At 33.4% G+C, this 17289-nt stretch overlaps 1 protein-coding gene across 2 annotated transcripts in view; it reads right to left on the minus strand.

Annotated features, from left to right (window-relative positions):
• The window catches only part of LOC118282358 (bifunctional 3'-phosphoadenosine 5'-phosphosulfate synthase), a 32732-nt gene extending 15589 nt beyond the window's left edge, over positions 1-17143 (minus strand). The window contains exons 1-3 of one of the 2 annotated variants that reach the window (XM_035603403.2): positions 16901-17143; positions 4935-5109; positions 1486-1658 (exon numbers count right to left, since the gene is read on the minus strand). In XM_035603403.2, the coding sequence (XP_035459296.1) occupies positions 1486-1658; positions 4935-5109; positions 16901-16939 (387 nt within the window). In that variant the 5' untranslated portion in view covers positions 16940-17143. Of the gene's footprint in view, positions 1-1485; positions 1659-4934; positions 5110-12577; positions 12812-16900 lie in introns of those variants that run through there. The other variant, XM_035603402.2, reaches the window with a different exon arrangement.
• Between the last annotated feature and the right edge of the window lie 146 nt (positions 17144-17289).

Genomic DNA, 17289 nt, shown 5'->3' on the forward strand with positions numbered 1-17289 from the left:
ATTAGAATGTGCTACGCAAACGTTTTATCTAAAACTTTAACCGTTTATACATAGACTATTAACGTTTTAATTAAAACGTGTATATTTTTAATTACTTATTTTTAATCATATAGCTAAAAATAACAAGTTTTTGTTCCAAAAGGTATAAGCCAGTGTACTCTATTAGGTACCTAAGGCAAATACAAATTATGAATTTGAGTATGTATCGCTTATACACATTAATGTCTGAATCTTCATTAGCGCACATCTTCGAAACGACTGAACCAAATTCGATTAAGTTTTATAGGTGGATATAAAACTCGATTTACTTGAAATTGAAATTCGATTGCTTGAAAGTTAAAGAAATCAAAATACTTACGAATAAACCTGGGGGCAAATTTTGGGCCTCTTTCTAAGTATCTAGTACAATTGGGTACTTTATAATTTACTAAAACATTATGATATGCAAACACATTCAAATTCATAAAAGATAAACATTTAAAAGCCTATAAAAAACGATGGAATTTGCATTAAGTAATTAAGTAGCCACCCAAGTAGCCAATTAATTTTAATTTTCATATTTTTAAAGATACTTATTACCTTTTATTAAGAACAACAATTTTAACCCCAAACTAGAGAAATTATATTAATGGAGTCATTGAAACTGGACTATTTAAACCATGAAGCAAGTACAAAGAGGAGACGCCGGAATGTGATCATGCACTGTGACATAAAAATCGGTCCTGCCGAATGATAATCAGTAAAAAGGTGTAGATATATTATAAGCGCTCAGAAAGTGGAATATTAAAATATGGACAATTGGCAACAATTTTGTAGTATGGGATCGCTAAATGGAGAATAGATATTGAGAATGGGGATGGTTTGTAACGTTACACGCTGCCCGTAAAGTGTCACGCATTATGTTAAAGGGAAATCCAGCTATGACATCTCTTTATATTTGCTTCATGATTTACCTACACTGACTCTCCTTAAAATGGATATTGTTTAAGATTTGACACTGATGAGTTACCGTTGAAATCAGTATTATTACAAGAAATGATTATCAATCACAAAGACAGAAATGGTCGAAAATGAATCAGCAAAAACCCATATCATCACTATTACCTTATCATATGAACTCTGCCACGAAAGCGCCTAAATGGACCGTAGTGTCATTGAACTATGAGATATTATTGTCTGTCTATTCCAATATTATATCAAAATACAAATATAGGTAATAGAATGTATGTATATGAGATAAATCAATATAAAGATATAATTTTACGGCACGAAATACAATGTACAGTACATTGTACACACCCTTTTCACCATTTGTGTTATAAGTCCCATGTAATAGGAGGTGAGCCTATTGCCATATACTGGGCACAAATTCCAGACTCCGTGCTACTACTGAGAAATTTTGCTCCTGTAGACGAGGACTACTTTACTTTCATTTAAATCATATGAGTGATCTCTATGCTGTATGTACAGACACAAGATATTTACCTCAGCGAAAGGTGAGACAAAACTGCACAAACAAACGACTCCACTGTCAGCAAAGAGTTTGGCGACTTCAGCCACTCGTCTGATGTTTTCTTCACGATCCTCCTTGGTGAAGCCGAGGTTCTTGTTCAAACCTGTCCTGATATTATCTCCATCCAAACCGTACGCCGGAATACCTGGGGACAAAGGTAAGGGTAATATATTAATATATAAATCTATTTATACTTATTGTCTGTTTGTACGCGCTAATTTCCGGAACTACTAAGTAGTCCAATTTGTATAATAATTACCTATTTTTGTATTGGATAGTGCATTTTTCGAGGCAGGCTATACGATATAAAACATCACGTTACGACCGATAAGAGCCTAGTAGAGGGTGAAACGGCGCCAGTGTAGCTGGTATTTCATACACATCTTACTCGCACAGCTACATAGCTTAGAATCATCTGCATTATCTGCATAGCATACCTACATGGCACATCTCTGGTGGAAAAACAACCTGAGTGTCAAAGTTGTGATTTTACTTCTATTCTTCAGTTGATTTAATATTTATTAAGTACTAAATTGGTACTAATTTATACTAACTTTATTACTATAATAATGAATGAACCTATTTCACATTCATAAATTTAATTATAAGAATAACTATGACACTATAATAAGAATAAAGCTATGCCAAGGGAGAATTAATTAAGGACTAAATTATAATTTTTATTTAAGTACCAATTTATTGCTCGACCCAGATGATAATATCATTTTAATAACAATCATGTATATTCATTACCAATTATAAATTAAATTAAAATATTAAAGAAATCATCTTGACGGGCTTCATAAATCAATAAAAAATAACAATTAGAAACGATTATATAAACCTCAAAATAGAACTATAAAGTCTTGCTTTAAATAAGCAAGCAACTTTATTGCCTATTATTATTTAACGTTAAAACATCATTTATTTATTTTTATTTTATCTATCGTTATAATCGTTCTCCTAGTGGCCTGTTTAAGACGACCAATGGCAACTAACCAAGTACCAATGTGACTTTTTCCAAGTTATTTGTTCTTTCTAAGATTATTTAGCCTCCACTGACTAACAGTGAAGGAAAACATCGTGTGGAAACCTGGGCATATAATTTCTGATTATAAGTTTGAAATCGTCATCCCGCTCAAACCTTCTCCGTGCGAGAACGTGCAGATTAAACAAATTTCCTTACTTATCTTGGACTCATGGGCTGTTGACAATGAAATCCTTAGATTCCCATATAAAGTGATTAATGTATTAATTGATCGTCAGTCTAGTTTTTAGCTCAGACAAGTTGCGGAATAGGGGAATATAACCCGCATACATGTTTACATAGAGTCCTAATTGCATAAGCACAAGGGCGATCTTTTTATCTCATCTTCTGTTATAAATGACAATATTATAAAAAGTATTTACTATTATCATGTGTAGTATTGTAGGCACGGTATGGCCTTAAATCAAGGTTACATTATTGGTTTTTGTTATGAAGTTATTTTGATTCGGACAATAAAGGTCAGATAACTATCTATATCTAACAAATCGTACGATTGTTATAAACAGGACCCTCCACAATAGTACTATGTAAGACATAAAATAATGACTAAGCTTTAGAAGTATGATTAAGTTTGTAAAGAGAGTTAAAATAGAATGAAAGGGGATTCATTTCGGCCAAAGTATAAGTTTGAAGATTTTGATAGTATTGGAAAGATCATTTACACATTAGAAATTAGAAAACAAGAGAGAGAATAGAGGTACATTCATCACCAGCCTATAAGTGGCCACTACTGACCAAAGCCTCTTCTCACACGGAGAAGGTTTGAGCATTAATCACCACACTTGCTCAATGCTGGTTAGCGATTTCAAACTTATAATTAGAAATTATAATCCCAGGTTTCCTCACAATGTTTTCCTTCACCGTTTGCCGTGGTGTCTAAATAATCTTTAGAAAGTACATATACTTGACTCGGAAAAAGTCACATTGGTTTGCCGTTGGTAGGTTTCGAATCTTCACCCCGCACCACAAGAATAAAGCTACATCTTGAAAAAATACTCGAAAATAAAAATAAAAATACAATAGTATTAACTGCGTCTTAAAGTTCTAAATGCCATGTTGCACTAATTACCGATATTTAGTTCGTCGTCGTGTACATTACGTAACAAACATAACAATGTAGGTATGAACCTGTTGTTCGGTCTCAAATTACAGTGTTAAATTACCGTCATAGTAGGTCACACGTTCCATTCATAGTACTACGACTTAGTTAATGAGTTACCTCATCGAATTTAGTTTAATGAAGTTAACTTACCTTTTTAAAATAGTTCTACTTATCACACTAATCTTTGTTTATCAATCACTCTGTAACTACTGAACGGATTTTGATGAAACTTGGTATACAGATAGGGATTGAGCTGATTTGGGTGATAGGATAGGATTCTTTATCCCTCGGGCGAAGCCGCTGGAAGAAGCTACACTAATATTTAAAGCTGAAGAATTTATTTGTTCGCACTAATATCCGGAACTACTTGTCCGATTTGAATAATTATTTTTGTGTTCGATAGTGCATAGGAAGTAGGAAGGCTATAAAACATCAGGCTATGACAAATAGGAGCCGATCAGCGGTGAAACCGCAATGGAGTAGCTAGTTCGAGATAAAGTACTTGACTAAATCGCCAAAATAAGAAATAAAAGAACGTGTCTAATAACCCAATAACCCATTGTCCGAGAAACATAATAAAGACAACATACGTAAATTAAATTATACCTTTTTCAACATTTTGTAATTATTTTCGGATTAAAATCAAAACTACGTTATATAAAATTATAATCATGACGTCTGTTTACAAGTAAATAATAAAAATACAATGCGTATCCCACGATCATCTGAATTTATATTATGTAAATATTTTGCTGAAAAGGTGAATCTTTTTACACACTAAAGCAGTTAAAGTAAGCAATTATCGCTATTAAAGAGCAAGAAATAAGACTCAGTTTTAAACAAGAGTATCAGTCTATCGACTCCTTGCATTTTACAGGTATACTTTCTCACGTTTTTATCCGCATGGTATGATCCGTTGAAGCAGCCTAAAGTAACGCAGCATATTCTACATTCTATCTCAAGAACTGATAGGTATACCAAATGTACCTGCATATTCAGAAGGTAATTAGCATACAATAATAATATAACAAGTAGTGGGTTGACCTAAAATTCTTATTAGGCTTCAGCCTTTGCTCATGGAAGATAAAGATGCTTAGACTTCAGACTAGTAAAAAACTATTCCCGTGGAGTTCTACACGCTTCTCAGGTCATGTTGATCGTAATGATGTTTTATAGCTAGAAGAGAAGTATCTATCTACAGACTTCCTAGATAAGGGCGTTCAAACAAAAAAAAAAAATCTATTCAGTTTCATATTAAAGTATAAACCAACCTTTAGACACCAGGTAAGCTTCAAGAGCGAAGGCTATGCTGGTCTTCCCAGCACCACTGAGTCCTGTGAACCATACTGTACTGCCTCTGAAAGCCCTGCTTCCAAGGGCTCGACTCCTCTTCGCTCTGGACACCTGGTGCTTCTGTTCAACGACATTTGTCGCTACTTGTGCACACTGGAACAAAAGATAAAAGAAAATATTAAATATAGCCTTTGGAGATCATGCAAGATTGAATATTTAAAGATCTTCGATTGCTTTTCTGGTTTTCTTCATTACAGTCAACGGATCTTGGCAGGTCTGAACTACGTGCAGAAGGCTGCGATTTTTAGAACCAAATGGTGGCATGAGGCGACGCGACGTGCGGGGCGCGGCGATCTAGGCTAGAGATTAACCATGTCTAAATACAATAGACCCTTTACACTTATTGCGCAGCCTTCTGCACGTAGTTCAGACCTGCCAAGATCCGTTGAAGTACTGTAAGCTTTGTGATTTATATTTCAAGGCACTTGTTTTATGTTTATTTCTAGGTTTTTGAGATGAGAAATCATCCTATGGCATATCCCACATCGGACGAGGCGAGAGTAAGTGTCAGACTCTCACTGACTAAAAACAACCCTGTTCCTACTCCTGTTTTTCGAGCCGGAAATCCCGGTGACCGGCTAGGTAGTCCGTAGTTTTGTCACTAAACGTAAAAATACAGCACCAGCACCACCACCACCACCACCACCAGATAGTTTATAGAAGATAAAAAAGAAAGTTCTGAGCATTAATGAGTGCCTAATTTTCCATAAACTGGTAACGTAATTATTATGTAATCAATTAAGATTATTTCCAATTTTCCATAAACACGAATTTAATGTCTCTACCAAAAAAAAAAACAACTGCCATTTTTATTACCAAATGATATTTTCTTTCCTGTTCCTGCCCTGTCTAATTCTATTTTAATTAATAATTAGCCATAACAGTAACCAGGAAATAATATACCATGTAATATCAGTTAGCCATTGAGAAGTTTGATTGGAAACTATGAACATAATAAAATGTTTGACCTTGATACCCACCAGAGGTCAGGCGTGTGCACCTTGCACGCGTACAATTTTTTCGATCATTTATTTTGATATATTTTATGTTAATTAATTTACTTTTGTATAAAAACTATAGAGAGTAGGGTGTTTTCCGGAGCTGCGGACAACGTAAAAGGTTACCGGGGCTCCGGCTCAAAGCAGGAGAAAGAACGGGGTGGTTTTTAGTCAGTAAGAGTCTGACACTCCCTCCCGCCTCACCCTAGGCGGGAGAAGTCATTGGATGATTTCCCCCCTCAAAAAAAAAAAAAAAAAAATGAGGGTCATCATCAGCTCTTATGACTTAGAGATTCTACAATTTTATTTTTTTGCAAATATCACTTTTTTGGCATAAGTCACGCACTTTTTTTGGCAAATGTGGTTTTGGTTCCGTATGCTAAGGCTGTTTACTATTTGGCTGCAGATAACGCAGACAAAATAACAAAGTAGTAGCAGAAAGGCGAAATCTAACGTGTAAGTTTAATTGGACATGATAGGATTACTCCTCGAGGGTAGGCACCAACAGCGGTTCTTATTCAGCGATATCATGCACAAGCTACTTCGTGTGTGTTTCATAATTTAATACCACTGGTACTAGTGTAATGATTAACTAAATCAATGACCCGCAACCTTCGTGCAACCATTATCGAAATCACCCACATGAATCATAATCAGTACGGTAGGTAGGTAATCATCATGTACCGATTAGATTTTATTTATTAAATCATCAATTAGGACTAAATATTAGTGTTCCAATATAATTTTAAGTGATTCTGAGTAACTCCAGTAACCGAGAGCGATTGTCCGAATTGCCCTTATAAAACTCAAAGAAAAGAAAACTCTATCAAAGATTTTGATATGATTTTTCTAACTGAGTCAAAGATCATTTTTCCGGAGCTGCGGACTACCTTTTTTGTTGACGGGGGAAACCTTCAGTAAATGGCGCCTAGTGTTTTTAGTCAGGGAAAAAACTCCGTCTCGTGTGGGAAAAAACCATTTTTTAATAAAACATCCTGCTTTATTGAAGTCGGTTAAAACTAGAAACCAATTTTTCAACTGCCACCTGGTCAAATGCTAGGGCCTTCTAATCGATTCTATCCGTCATACAACTGGACCTGTAATTACTACATTAATTGGGGCTAGTAGAATTCGTCAGAAACTCTTAAATACCTATATTTGATTGAATTCATTATTGTAACTACCTGGTTAAAATTATTTGAACGGTGAAGGGCACTTTAGTTCGGCCTCGAGGAACTTATTATGTTCAATGCCTAGGTTTTGCATTCGAAATTGAATGTCAATGGAATAACCGTGCAGTTTTATCGCAAATATTTTAAAAGAAGAAAAAGACAGTAAGTTCGTTATTCGCTACAGATTCTTTTATTTTACATATTTACAACTGGTCGCAGAAGTTAATGAAATAAAATGTTGATTTTTATTATTTGTGTCAACTCCGAGTCTAACTTAATATTATAAAGGTAATGTTTGTGAGTTTGTGCTTTGTGTATGTTAGTTACTCAATCATGTCAAAATGGCTGAAGGCATCGGGATGAAATTTGGAACAGGGGTAGATTATGGTCTGGAATAACACATAGGATATTTTTTATCCCACGGGACTGTAGGAGAAACCGCTGGCAGAAGCTAGTAACTTTTTTTAAATCCTATGTCTGAAATCAGCTGGCTTTGTCAATATCGTTGGTCCTCAAACTTGATTATAATAGATGTCATATTCATGAGATACTATAATGGCATCATACAGTCGCATGATCAGAATTATTGCTGAAATAAATTGACGTACAATTTGCTCTTGATACGATATGATCGTATCAGGAATTGATGTGATGATAAAAACAGCTTTGTCTAAGTAAGTATTTGATTAAAATTTAGTAGGTATCTTTATCATATTACATAAGTATTGTAATATTCCCTTACGTTTTCAATCGCTTTGATATGAGTTTGTTTGCACTTGATTTTGACAATATTATGTACCTAATCATACTAGTATACACGATTTTTTATCACCTATTTGCCTATATAGGTAAATGCTTACTATTATGTACATCAAAAAAGTAGTAAAATTATAATTAAACTCGCAAAAAAAAACAAAAATTATTACATAGGCATTGTGAACATGTGTTATTTGCATTATTTAAACTCAAATAAGAAAATGTAGATCATCTGCAAATAGGTAAGTAGGTACATGTGTAAGCGACGATAATTCATTAATGTTTACTGTAATTAGTTTACACAGTTAAAACAAACATTCAAGTAATCTATTAATAATTACAATACATTTATTGTATTGTATCTTTTATTATTTTTATGGAACATAGCCATACTGTTTGCCTACACTACATCATTCTATGTTTTGTTATATGTTTTATTAAGAACTAACAAGCTGTTGCCCGCGACTTCGTCTGCGTAAAAAATAACTTCTGACAGAATTTGGGGTTTTGATTTTTTTCTAAAATGAAAGTAGCCTAAGTTATTCCTTAATAGTGCCAGTAAAAATGTCGTCGAGATTAGCCGCAACAAGTAGACAGACAAAAATTGTAAAAAAATGGTTTATTTTTTTTATTTCTAATAAAACATATAACATAAATATATCCTTACTTTAGAGAACAAATTAAAAAGGAAAACAAGAACTGTATCATTACCAACATGTTTTTACATAGAAACCAGTATTTTACAACGTGCAAGAAGCACCTGGTTCCCCGACCAGTATCAATTGGCGCGAGAAATGTAGTGAAAGTGAATGTTTACGTAAATCCAATGCTTGTAGCGTAACTTTGACATAATGCACAACATATATATCTATACTATGCACTTACTTATACAGTAGTATTGTATATGTATTAAAAGGAATGAGGGCAAATTATAATACATGATCTATTGCTATTCAGTGGTGTTACCACACCTACTTCTGTACTACATCTAGTATTATACTCCCATTGATATACTAAGCAACTATGAGCAGAATGGCAATGACATTATTCTAATCGTTCTAATCGAGTGTATAGGAAAATGTAGGGTTAATACTGGCATTCGACAAAACATGTCAAAACTTATGTCAATGCCATACATTAACTTTCGTAGTTGCTTACTTCGACTACCAGTCTATTATCGAGGACCTTCTTTAAAGCAAAGTAAGATATGAGAAATTTTTCTTCTCTGTTTGATATAAGTTAAGTGGAGAAATGGGATGAATGAATTCTCGTCACAGGCCCCGTATAGCAGGAGATGACGAGAACAAAGAAAAAAGAAATCAATAAGGAAAATTGTGATATAGAGTTCTAGTAACTATTTAGTAAAAAGATCAGTACTCTGAAACGAATATACAGGAAAATCTAAAATGATACGATAGTAATCTGTTCGAGACACGACAAGATTAACTGAAAATTGTACCACCATACACACAAATATGTCATTGATGTTACCACAATATACAGGATTTATCTGATTGAAATATACAGTACAGCCTATGTACAATTAACATTAGTTCACAAAGGGTCTCAGTCGACATGATTCTATAATTTTATTACACCAGGTACATTCCTGAATAAGTACTTTTAAAGTCTAAAATATAAATTCTGAATAAAGATAGGTAATTTACAGGTTTTCTTTATCTGTCTCATTTTTTTAATGACGAAAATAGATTCAATTGTTATCCGTAATTACCGAAATACCGCATTTAGAATGCACCAAAAGATAAAACTATTTATTGAAAGTACTTTTTTGCTTCACTATTGTCGCCTAAAAATATCGAAGCAAGTCAAACAATCAAGTAGGTAAATAGCATGGAGAATGAACAAGCGTTAACTAAACGTCTGTTTAGAATTCCTTAAACAGGCGAAGTTTAGACTATCGTATCCTGGAATGAAACCTAATACGTGCGGTGTACCGCAAACTACAAAATGTAGTCTACATAGTCTACCTACATCTTCTATGTATAATGAATAAAACATGTCAAAAAGCATGACCTTTATGTTCATCTTTATAAAGTATCGATTTCAACTAAAAAAACAAGACAAAAGACTAGGAACTGCAATCATCACCAGATGACTGCTTCCGTCCACTGCTGGGCACAGGGCCATAGGCAGCTATGTTCTTCTTGGTTCTGTATAAGCTGAGCCCGTAGACCAATGCCATTTAGCGCGTGTCTAGTCTACTTGTAAAATAGAAAACTAAATTGTATGGAATTGACGTAAATTTTGATAGTGGTTAGTGTCATCCCTATACATTGGGTTTTCTATTCTCTCTGTAGACAAGCGCTAAAGTGGTATTTGGCAAGATACTCAGAATAGAAAAGGGAAAAAATTAGGGATGTCCTAGCGAAATACAATCACGTAGAAGTTCTAAATTCCGGTCTACTAACGATATTTCTCAGAAGAAAACCCCATAAACTTCTTTACATAGGTCTACTTATATACATTTCTGATGCAAGATTCATGCATGTTACCTTTACGTACATAAATCAACCAGATAAACATCATTTAAAAGGAGTGCATGTTTATTATGGGTAATAATTATTGCTTTGATACAATGTACTATACTCAATATGCATAGGTGCGTGCAGAGAGGATAAGAGCAATATAATGATTTTACTAAATAAGAAGTACTACGGATGATAATAGTTATTGAGCCAATACTAAGACAATATGAGTAAGTTAATTGAATTATGTCTATACCATATTCGTATTCGAGTACCTACAGATGGCTTGAGTATGTTATCTAAGAAACTAGTCATAGAGAGCGGATGCGTCTTGTTGGATGCTTCCGCGATAGGATTTAATGCCAGCCATCCGAATAGCCCGGTAGCTAAAATAATGATCGAGTAAATAAGAAAGAACACTTCAATAATAGACCTTAAAGTAATAAATATAAAGAACCCGGGAATTAATGGAATATTTGTAAACATCTAGATAAAGCATAGGAAAACGTTTAAGTGATTTTTAACGATTCTAGTTTCATTGGCACTGATCTTGAGCATTAGGCCAAAAGCGACAGCAGCGCCAACTAGTAAAAGATTTTAAAATCAAATATTCCATGAAAATTTAGTCCTGAACGATATATTTTACACCATTAATGCGGAATGATCACTTATTATATCTATGAGAATGAATCAATATATCAGAACATCATAATGTTAAACAATAAAGCAATGATGTGACTAAAATAGTTTTCATGACAAAAATTTAAAGCAGAAAATTTTAAAGACGTAGATTAGTTAATTAATTTCATCTCTATATAAATAATCGTTACTGATAGTCTGCACCTCCGGATAAAATCAAATGCTAGCAGTCCAAAATGGAAATAAATGAAGGAGGCCTACGCCAAGTTGATTAAAAAGTGGTGACAGGTTTTGGACAGCAACAATATATAAGTCTTGCTGACTCACTACTTTTTTATTATTCATACAGGTAATTTACTTTACGGGTACTTAGTAGCCAAATATTGGAGATAACATAATCGATGATAATCCACCGATACAACATTCATAACACAATTCCAGTTTCATTTGTTGATATTTTTACAACATCAGAGTTTGAAAGTTTGTTTCTCTTAAAAAAATATGTTGTTTATTTATGCTAATGCTTCACTAGAGGACTGACCGACAGACTGACATTTTATTTAATATTTGCTTTGACTTTCAAAAGTGCCTTCCCGGTCTATTTAAAATATTTTATTTTGACTTTGAAATGCTATGAACAGCAGAACATAATTAGTTTTGTCGCCCAAATAAAAAGTTTGTAAGGATAAAACTAGGTTCAGAGTAAAAACAAGAAAAATTTTGAAATAATTCAATAAACTTTAGGTTTAAATAAACCTGGAGAATTTTCCAAACAAGACGTAGACGTAGTAGAAAAAAAAAACAAAATATAACGTAGATAAGTTATCAAGGCAACCGCTTATTTCTTTGATAGGTAATACTAGGTAAGAAATACTTAAATTCTAGTACTTTAAATGAATATTTCATACATTTTTAATGGTAAACCAGTTTATCACAACTCATTAAGTAATAATAAACAAATAATGATAATTTCTAACGAATTATTAGTTTATAGGCACTTTAGATTAGTAAAATTAAATATAGGCACATTAAACGAGGCTAACGACTTTTTCTATTTAAAAATCTCTAAATAAAATCGTATCCGTATAGAAAATAATTGCTCTAAAATTTAATTTATTCAGAAAATTGCCATTGAATGAATACAGGCCCAGTAACTAAATAAATTGAATACCAGCTGTCATAATGTACATATTTATCTTGATATACAAGAACTATAGGTACCTATCGCAAATTGTAAAAGTGAAAGTAAATGAACTTGAGGATCGGGGAAAATTATAGTTCACAACAATTCCCGGAAAGTCTTTATATCAAAGTTAAATAATTATTTATCAAAAAATAAAACTTGAATTTAGTACTTTAGTGAATATCTAATAATAATAATTTTAGTATGGTCTGTCGGTCATCGAATTATTTAAAAAACATTTGATTTATTTTGTCTTGTTTTATATTCATGTGAGACATACCAAATATTAATGTTACAAAAGCTATTATTTATTAAAAAACCACTAACCGTTCTTCTAGGTCCATTACCCCATTCTGCAATTTTATACTTTTCGTACACGTCCGTAACCTTTTTATTCCTTTGTTCCAAACTCATTTTTATTTAATTAAAAACGAATTTATTAAAAAAAAAACTTTCGCGCCAATATTGAACGAATACGTTCGAAAAAATCCGGTGAGACAATGAATGCAACACGCACGTCGCTCTCGCCGTATACCACGACACTGGCGCGCTCACTGAATGATACTGTATTTTAAATTGCTAGTAAATAATGGCAGTAGTTTATTGGACGATAAATACAGATACAGTGCATTTTAGCCTTGTTAGAAAACGATTGTTGTGTGTGTCCGGAAAATAAATATTTTTTTCTTTGTTGTATTTCCTAGCATTTTTTTTTTCTTTTTGCATCATGGATCGTGCCTGTCACTGGACGGGAGTATTTATATAGGCTTTTTATTTATTATTTTCTTATTCGACTTTTAGCTTTACTGGCCTACGGTGAAGTTTGTAGGCTGTAAAATAATTGAAATATTACTTTAATAATAATTAGGGAGTTTTGGCTGACAAAAGTTCTGATAGTTCAGAGGATTTCAAGATCCCAGATACAAAGTTTTCATTGAAGACACCAACAAGAAATTAGAAATTTGTTGCGGTCAGTTACTCCCTCCTAGTAGTAAAAATTGAGCACGCATCATCAAATTAAACTTGCACGAATTTTTTGAAGCCAATTTTTTGTCGACGGCATCCTGCCATATTTTTTGTCATCTTTTATTTAGGGATACAGACATGACATTCTGGTCTAATTAACCGCAGCTCCACGAATTGCTACCTTGTTTAGCCATCGAATGGACATTTTATGAACGTGTCCTATAGGCTCTGTGACATGTTAATTAGCGGTTTGCCACGCCTGCAGCAACAGACGATTATGGCATTGGAATATTTCGATGATACGATAGATTAACTACATTATGCTTTGTCATTTCTCAGGCTCGTAATATTTTCATTGACCTACGTCAATAAACTTAAAATAATAGTCATTAGTCATTCCTGCTATGCATTTTCCCAATTACGGTAATATACCGCAGGGAATTTAAGGCAGGCTAAAATTCCATTAGTTATCGATATCAGATTAACGTCCAAAAGTAAATACCTTGTTTTGATGCATTGATTTTATTATGAGCAGTCCGAAATTGGTCTTTTTTTGAGGAGGGAAAATCATCCAATGACTTCTCCCGCCTTCGGCGAGGAGGGAGGGAGTGTCAGACTCTTACTGCCTAAAAATTACCCCGTTCCTTCTCCTGCTTTGAGCCAGAGCCCCGGTAACCTTTTACGTTGTCCGCATGCGATATTGGTCTAGTTTGAAACCACTAGCATAGTAGTTAGAGAGGATAAAATTATCCCTAACTGAGTGTAATGTTAGTCATTGCTTTACCTCATGATTGATATCGATGAGTGGACTCAGATAAGCATTGGGAGTTTTTGGCCAGATAGTGAAACCAAAAACCAGGTTTTAGTGAAGGTCAAATGATATCAGAGTAGCAAATATGAAATGTAGTTATTCAATATTTATAATATTAATAAGTCTGAACTAGTTATGGGTAAGACTTGCTTCCCAGTCTCTCTAACTTAAGTTATCAGTCAGTCATACAGGAAGTACCGGTAACTACATAGGTAATAAGGTCTAAAATATTTTAAATTACATATTTATTACAAAAGAATAGCCAGTCTAAATTCACGTCTAGGAAAGTCTTTAGTGCTTTAGTCTCAAGGAACCATACAAGGTTTCGTGATTCGTGCTTATGCAGTTTGTAATTTGTGGTGAAGGCGAAAGCGAAAATGAATTATAGTTAAGTAGCTAGATACTTAGAAATCCATAGGCTCCGGCTCGAAAAGCAGGAGTAGGAACGGGACGGGTTTTAGTAAGTAAGAGTCTGATACTCGCTCTCGCCTCACCCAAGGCGGGCGCAGTCATAGGATAATTATCAACCCTTAAAAAAAAGACTGCTGACGCAATTATTTATCTATTTCGCATAGATATATCAATATAAGTTTTTTAGGAAGCATCAATGCAATAAATATAATTAGGTAGTCTAATTCTCGTAAATTCCTTTTACACCACGTACTTATCGATAAAATAACGATGGCCAGTTTATTAGCGTATGAAAGCGATAATTTTTGGAACAAGATATCTATTCCGACAGTAGATCGGATGTGAAACATTCTTTTTGCATACCTAACACCTTTAGTATTCGATAGTCCATAAATGTTGATTATGATAAGGTATAGTTAGGTACGGAGATGCCGAAATTTACGTGTGATTAATCAATCGTTCTATTCTATTCATTCACATGGGTATGAGAGACACTGTCTATATAATAGGACATGTAGATCAATATTAATTAAGATACAAATAACAAACACATTATCTTGGGAATATTTTTTTTACGAGTATAGTATAGAGGGGCCAACAAGCAATTGTATCACCTAGTGGTAAGATGGTAAGTAATAAATCATGGACACTCGCAACACTCGAGGAGCTACAAAGGTACAAGTGTGTTGCCAGCCTTTTATGCCAGCCAGGGAATGGGAACTTAGAGATTTGAGGTTCGAAGAAGGGTGGAGAATTGGGCCTCCGGTAACCTAAATCACTAATGGTTTCTTCCTCAAAACCTTATGTTAATGTCGACTCAATCAAATGTTTCAACAGTAAATGACATCCAAAACCAGATAAGGAACTTGTTATATCTGCATTTTTTTTAGCTAAACAGAAAATCCCAAAAAACCTAATCTGAAACAAAATATGGAGATTGATTGGGTATAAGCGAGTTTTCTCCAGTCTGCTCCGCAATGAAAAAACAAAACATAACATCAGCCTACAACACCTTTTCTCGAAATTGAATCTTACCCTAGTTACAATAGGGTAGATTTGCGGTATCAAAATAAGATAAACAAGATCTCCTATATTGTATAACTGTGTGTGTGTGTTCCAATGACATACCTTCTAAATAAAAATCTTATCTATTTGGTAACTATTTTTTATTTATCTACACCTTATCAATAGATGATAGAGAGTAGATACAGGTGAATTAACGATAGATCTGTCCTAGAGATAAAAGCACATAAAAAGAAAACATGTTTTCGTAGTAACTTTATTTGATAACTAGTAATCTGTTACGTTATGTGTAGCAACATTGATTAGGTACACAAATTAGTATTGTTCTTTTATAGGAGTTGGAATATTAATATTTCTTTTAAGCTAACTCTTGAAATGTTTAAAGACGGTTTAACAGGGCCTCAAAGAGTTCCCTACAATAAGAACTTCTTTTATTTGTATAATGTTTTATACAGATTAACATGTTGTATTTTTAGTGCATAGTAGCTATTCAGAAACTAGGCTATGTGATGTCAACCTATCTGTGCATGCTGCATGATGAAGAGTCCCTCTGTAACTCGAAACTAGTAGAGCTTTTGTCAATGTTTGTAATTAATGTATTCAGAGAACATAAAAGCAATAAAAACTTGTATTTTTTTTACATCAATATGATTATAAACTTGTTTAAGAATAAAAGCAAAGTAACAACATTAAGAACAGGTTTTAATATTATTCTTATGTATATGATGCAAATAAATAAAGCTTTAAAAAACATTATTCTGCTGTATGAAAACGAAATAGGCTGGATCATACTGGCTACATATCTCACTAAGGAGGTCAGAAGTCAAAGAAAAAAAATACAAAATAGGCATATCTTATAATGTTAGGTGCTTTTTAATTACATATTATGTTATTCTGATTGTATTACATAATCACCACCTTGAACTTTACCCCGACTTTTTTATAAGGATATTTTAATTTTGGCCTTTTATTATGGATGGTGTTTTTAGATGACCTTTCTTACATATCTGTCAGATTAATTAGGAAGTAAATAATAACAAACATTCTACTACTTTAGTAGTAGGATAATAACTTAAAATATTACATTAACGAAAAACCTATACAGCCTATAGCAACGAGATTAGTTGATAACAATTTTTTATTACACCACAGACTAACCAGAACTGCTTTAAATAAAATTCAAACTAGTGTTTCTGTTTTGTTTAACACTCATGATCTCATCATAACATTAATGAGGCCTACGTACAGCAGGTAGATAAATCATACGGATATTTAAACAGTTAAAAATCTTCCACGTCTGTTCATACCTACTTACTATCAACAAGATTATGAATACGTGTGAATACGTATAACACTGATAATGAAAATCGATTTTAACAAAAACTGGTGCGAACTGCAACACACAAATCGGCGGCCGTAAAACATTAAATATTACTCACAGTTTTAAGTTTCTTCTTGGGTCCTGATGGTCCGTCCATTTTATTCGATTCCCGAAGACCACTGAACGTTTTCAAAGAGGTTTTATGTTAAAAAAAGAAGCTTTGATTTTTTTATTTAAAAATGCCGCATATTTTTTCACACAATAGGTAATGTGCTTATAGTATCAGCGATTTCCAATATTATCAGTAGAAGTAAAACGAGGGGGGTAACTAATACAGAGGGGGGGCGAGCGGTAGACAAGCAATAAAAATTTTTGACTTTATCACTGACAGTGACATGACAAAACATCTCTTGACACCCAAGGCATTGACACTAAATAATTCGTTCATAAATATTTTCAGATTAATTTTCAAGAAATTTGACAAGACATAGAACAAATACGATACTA

Source organism: Spodoptera frugiperda, chromosome 20 (assembly GCF_023101765.2).
Source record: "Spodoptera frugiperda isolate SF20-4 chromosome 20, AGI-APGP_CSIRO_Sfru_2.0, whole genome shotgun sequence".
Lineage (NCBI taxonomy): Eukaryota > Metazoa > Arthropoda > Insecta > Lepidoptera > Noctuidae > Spodoptera > Spodoptera frugiperda.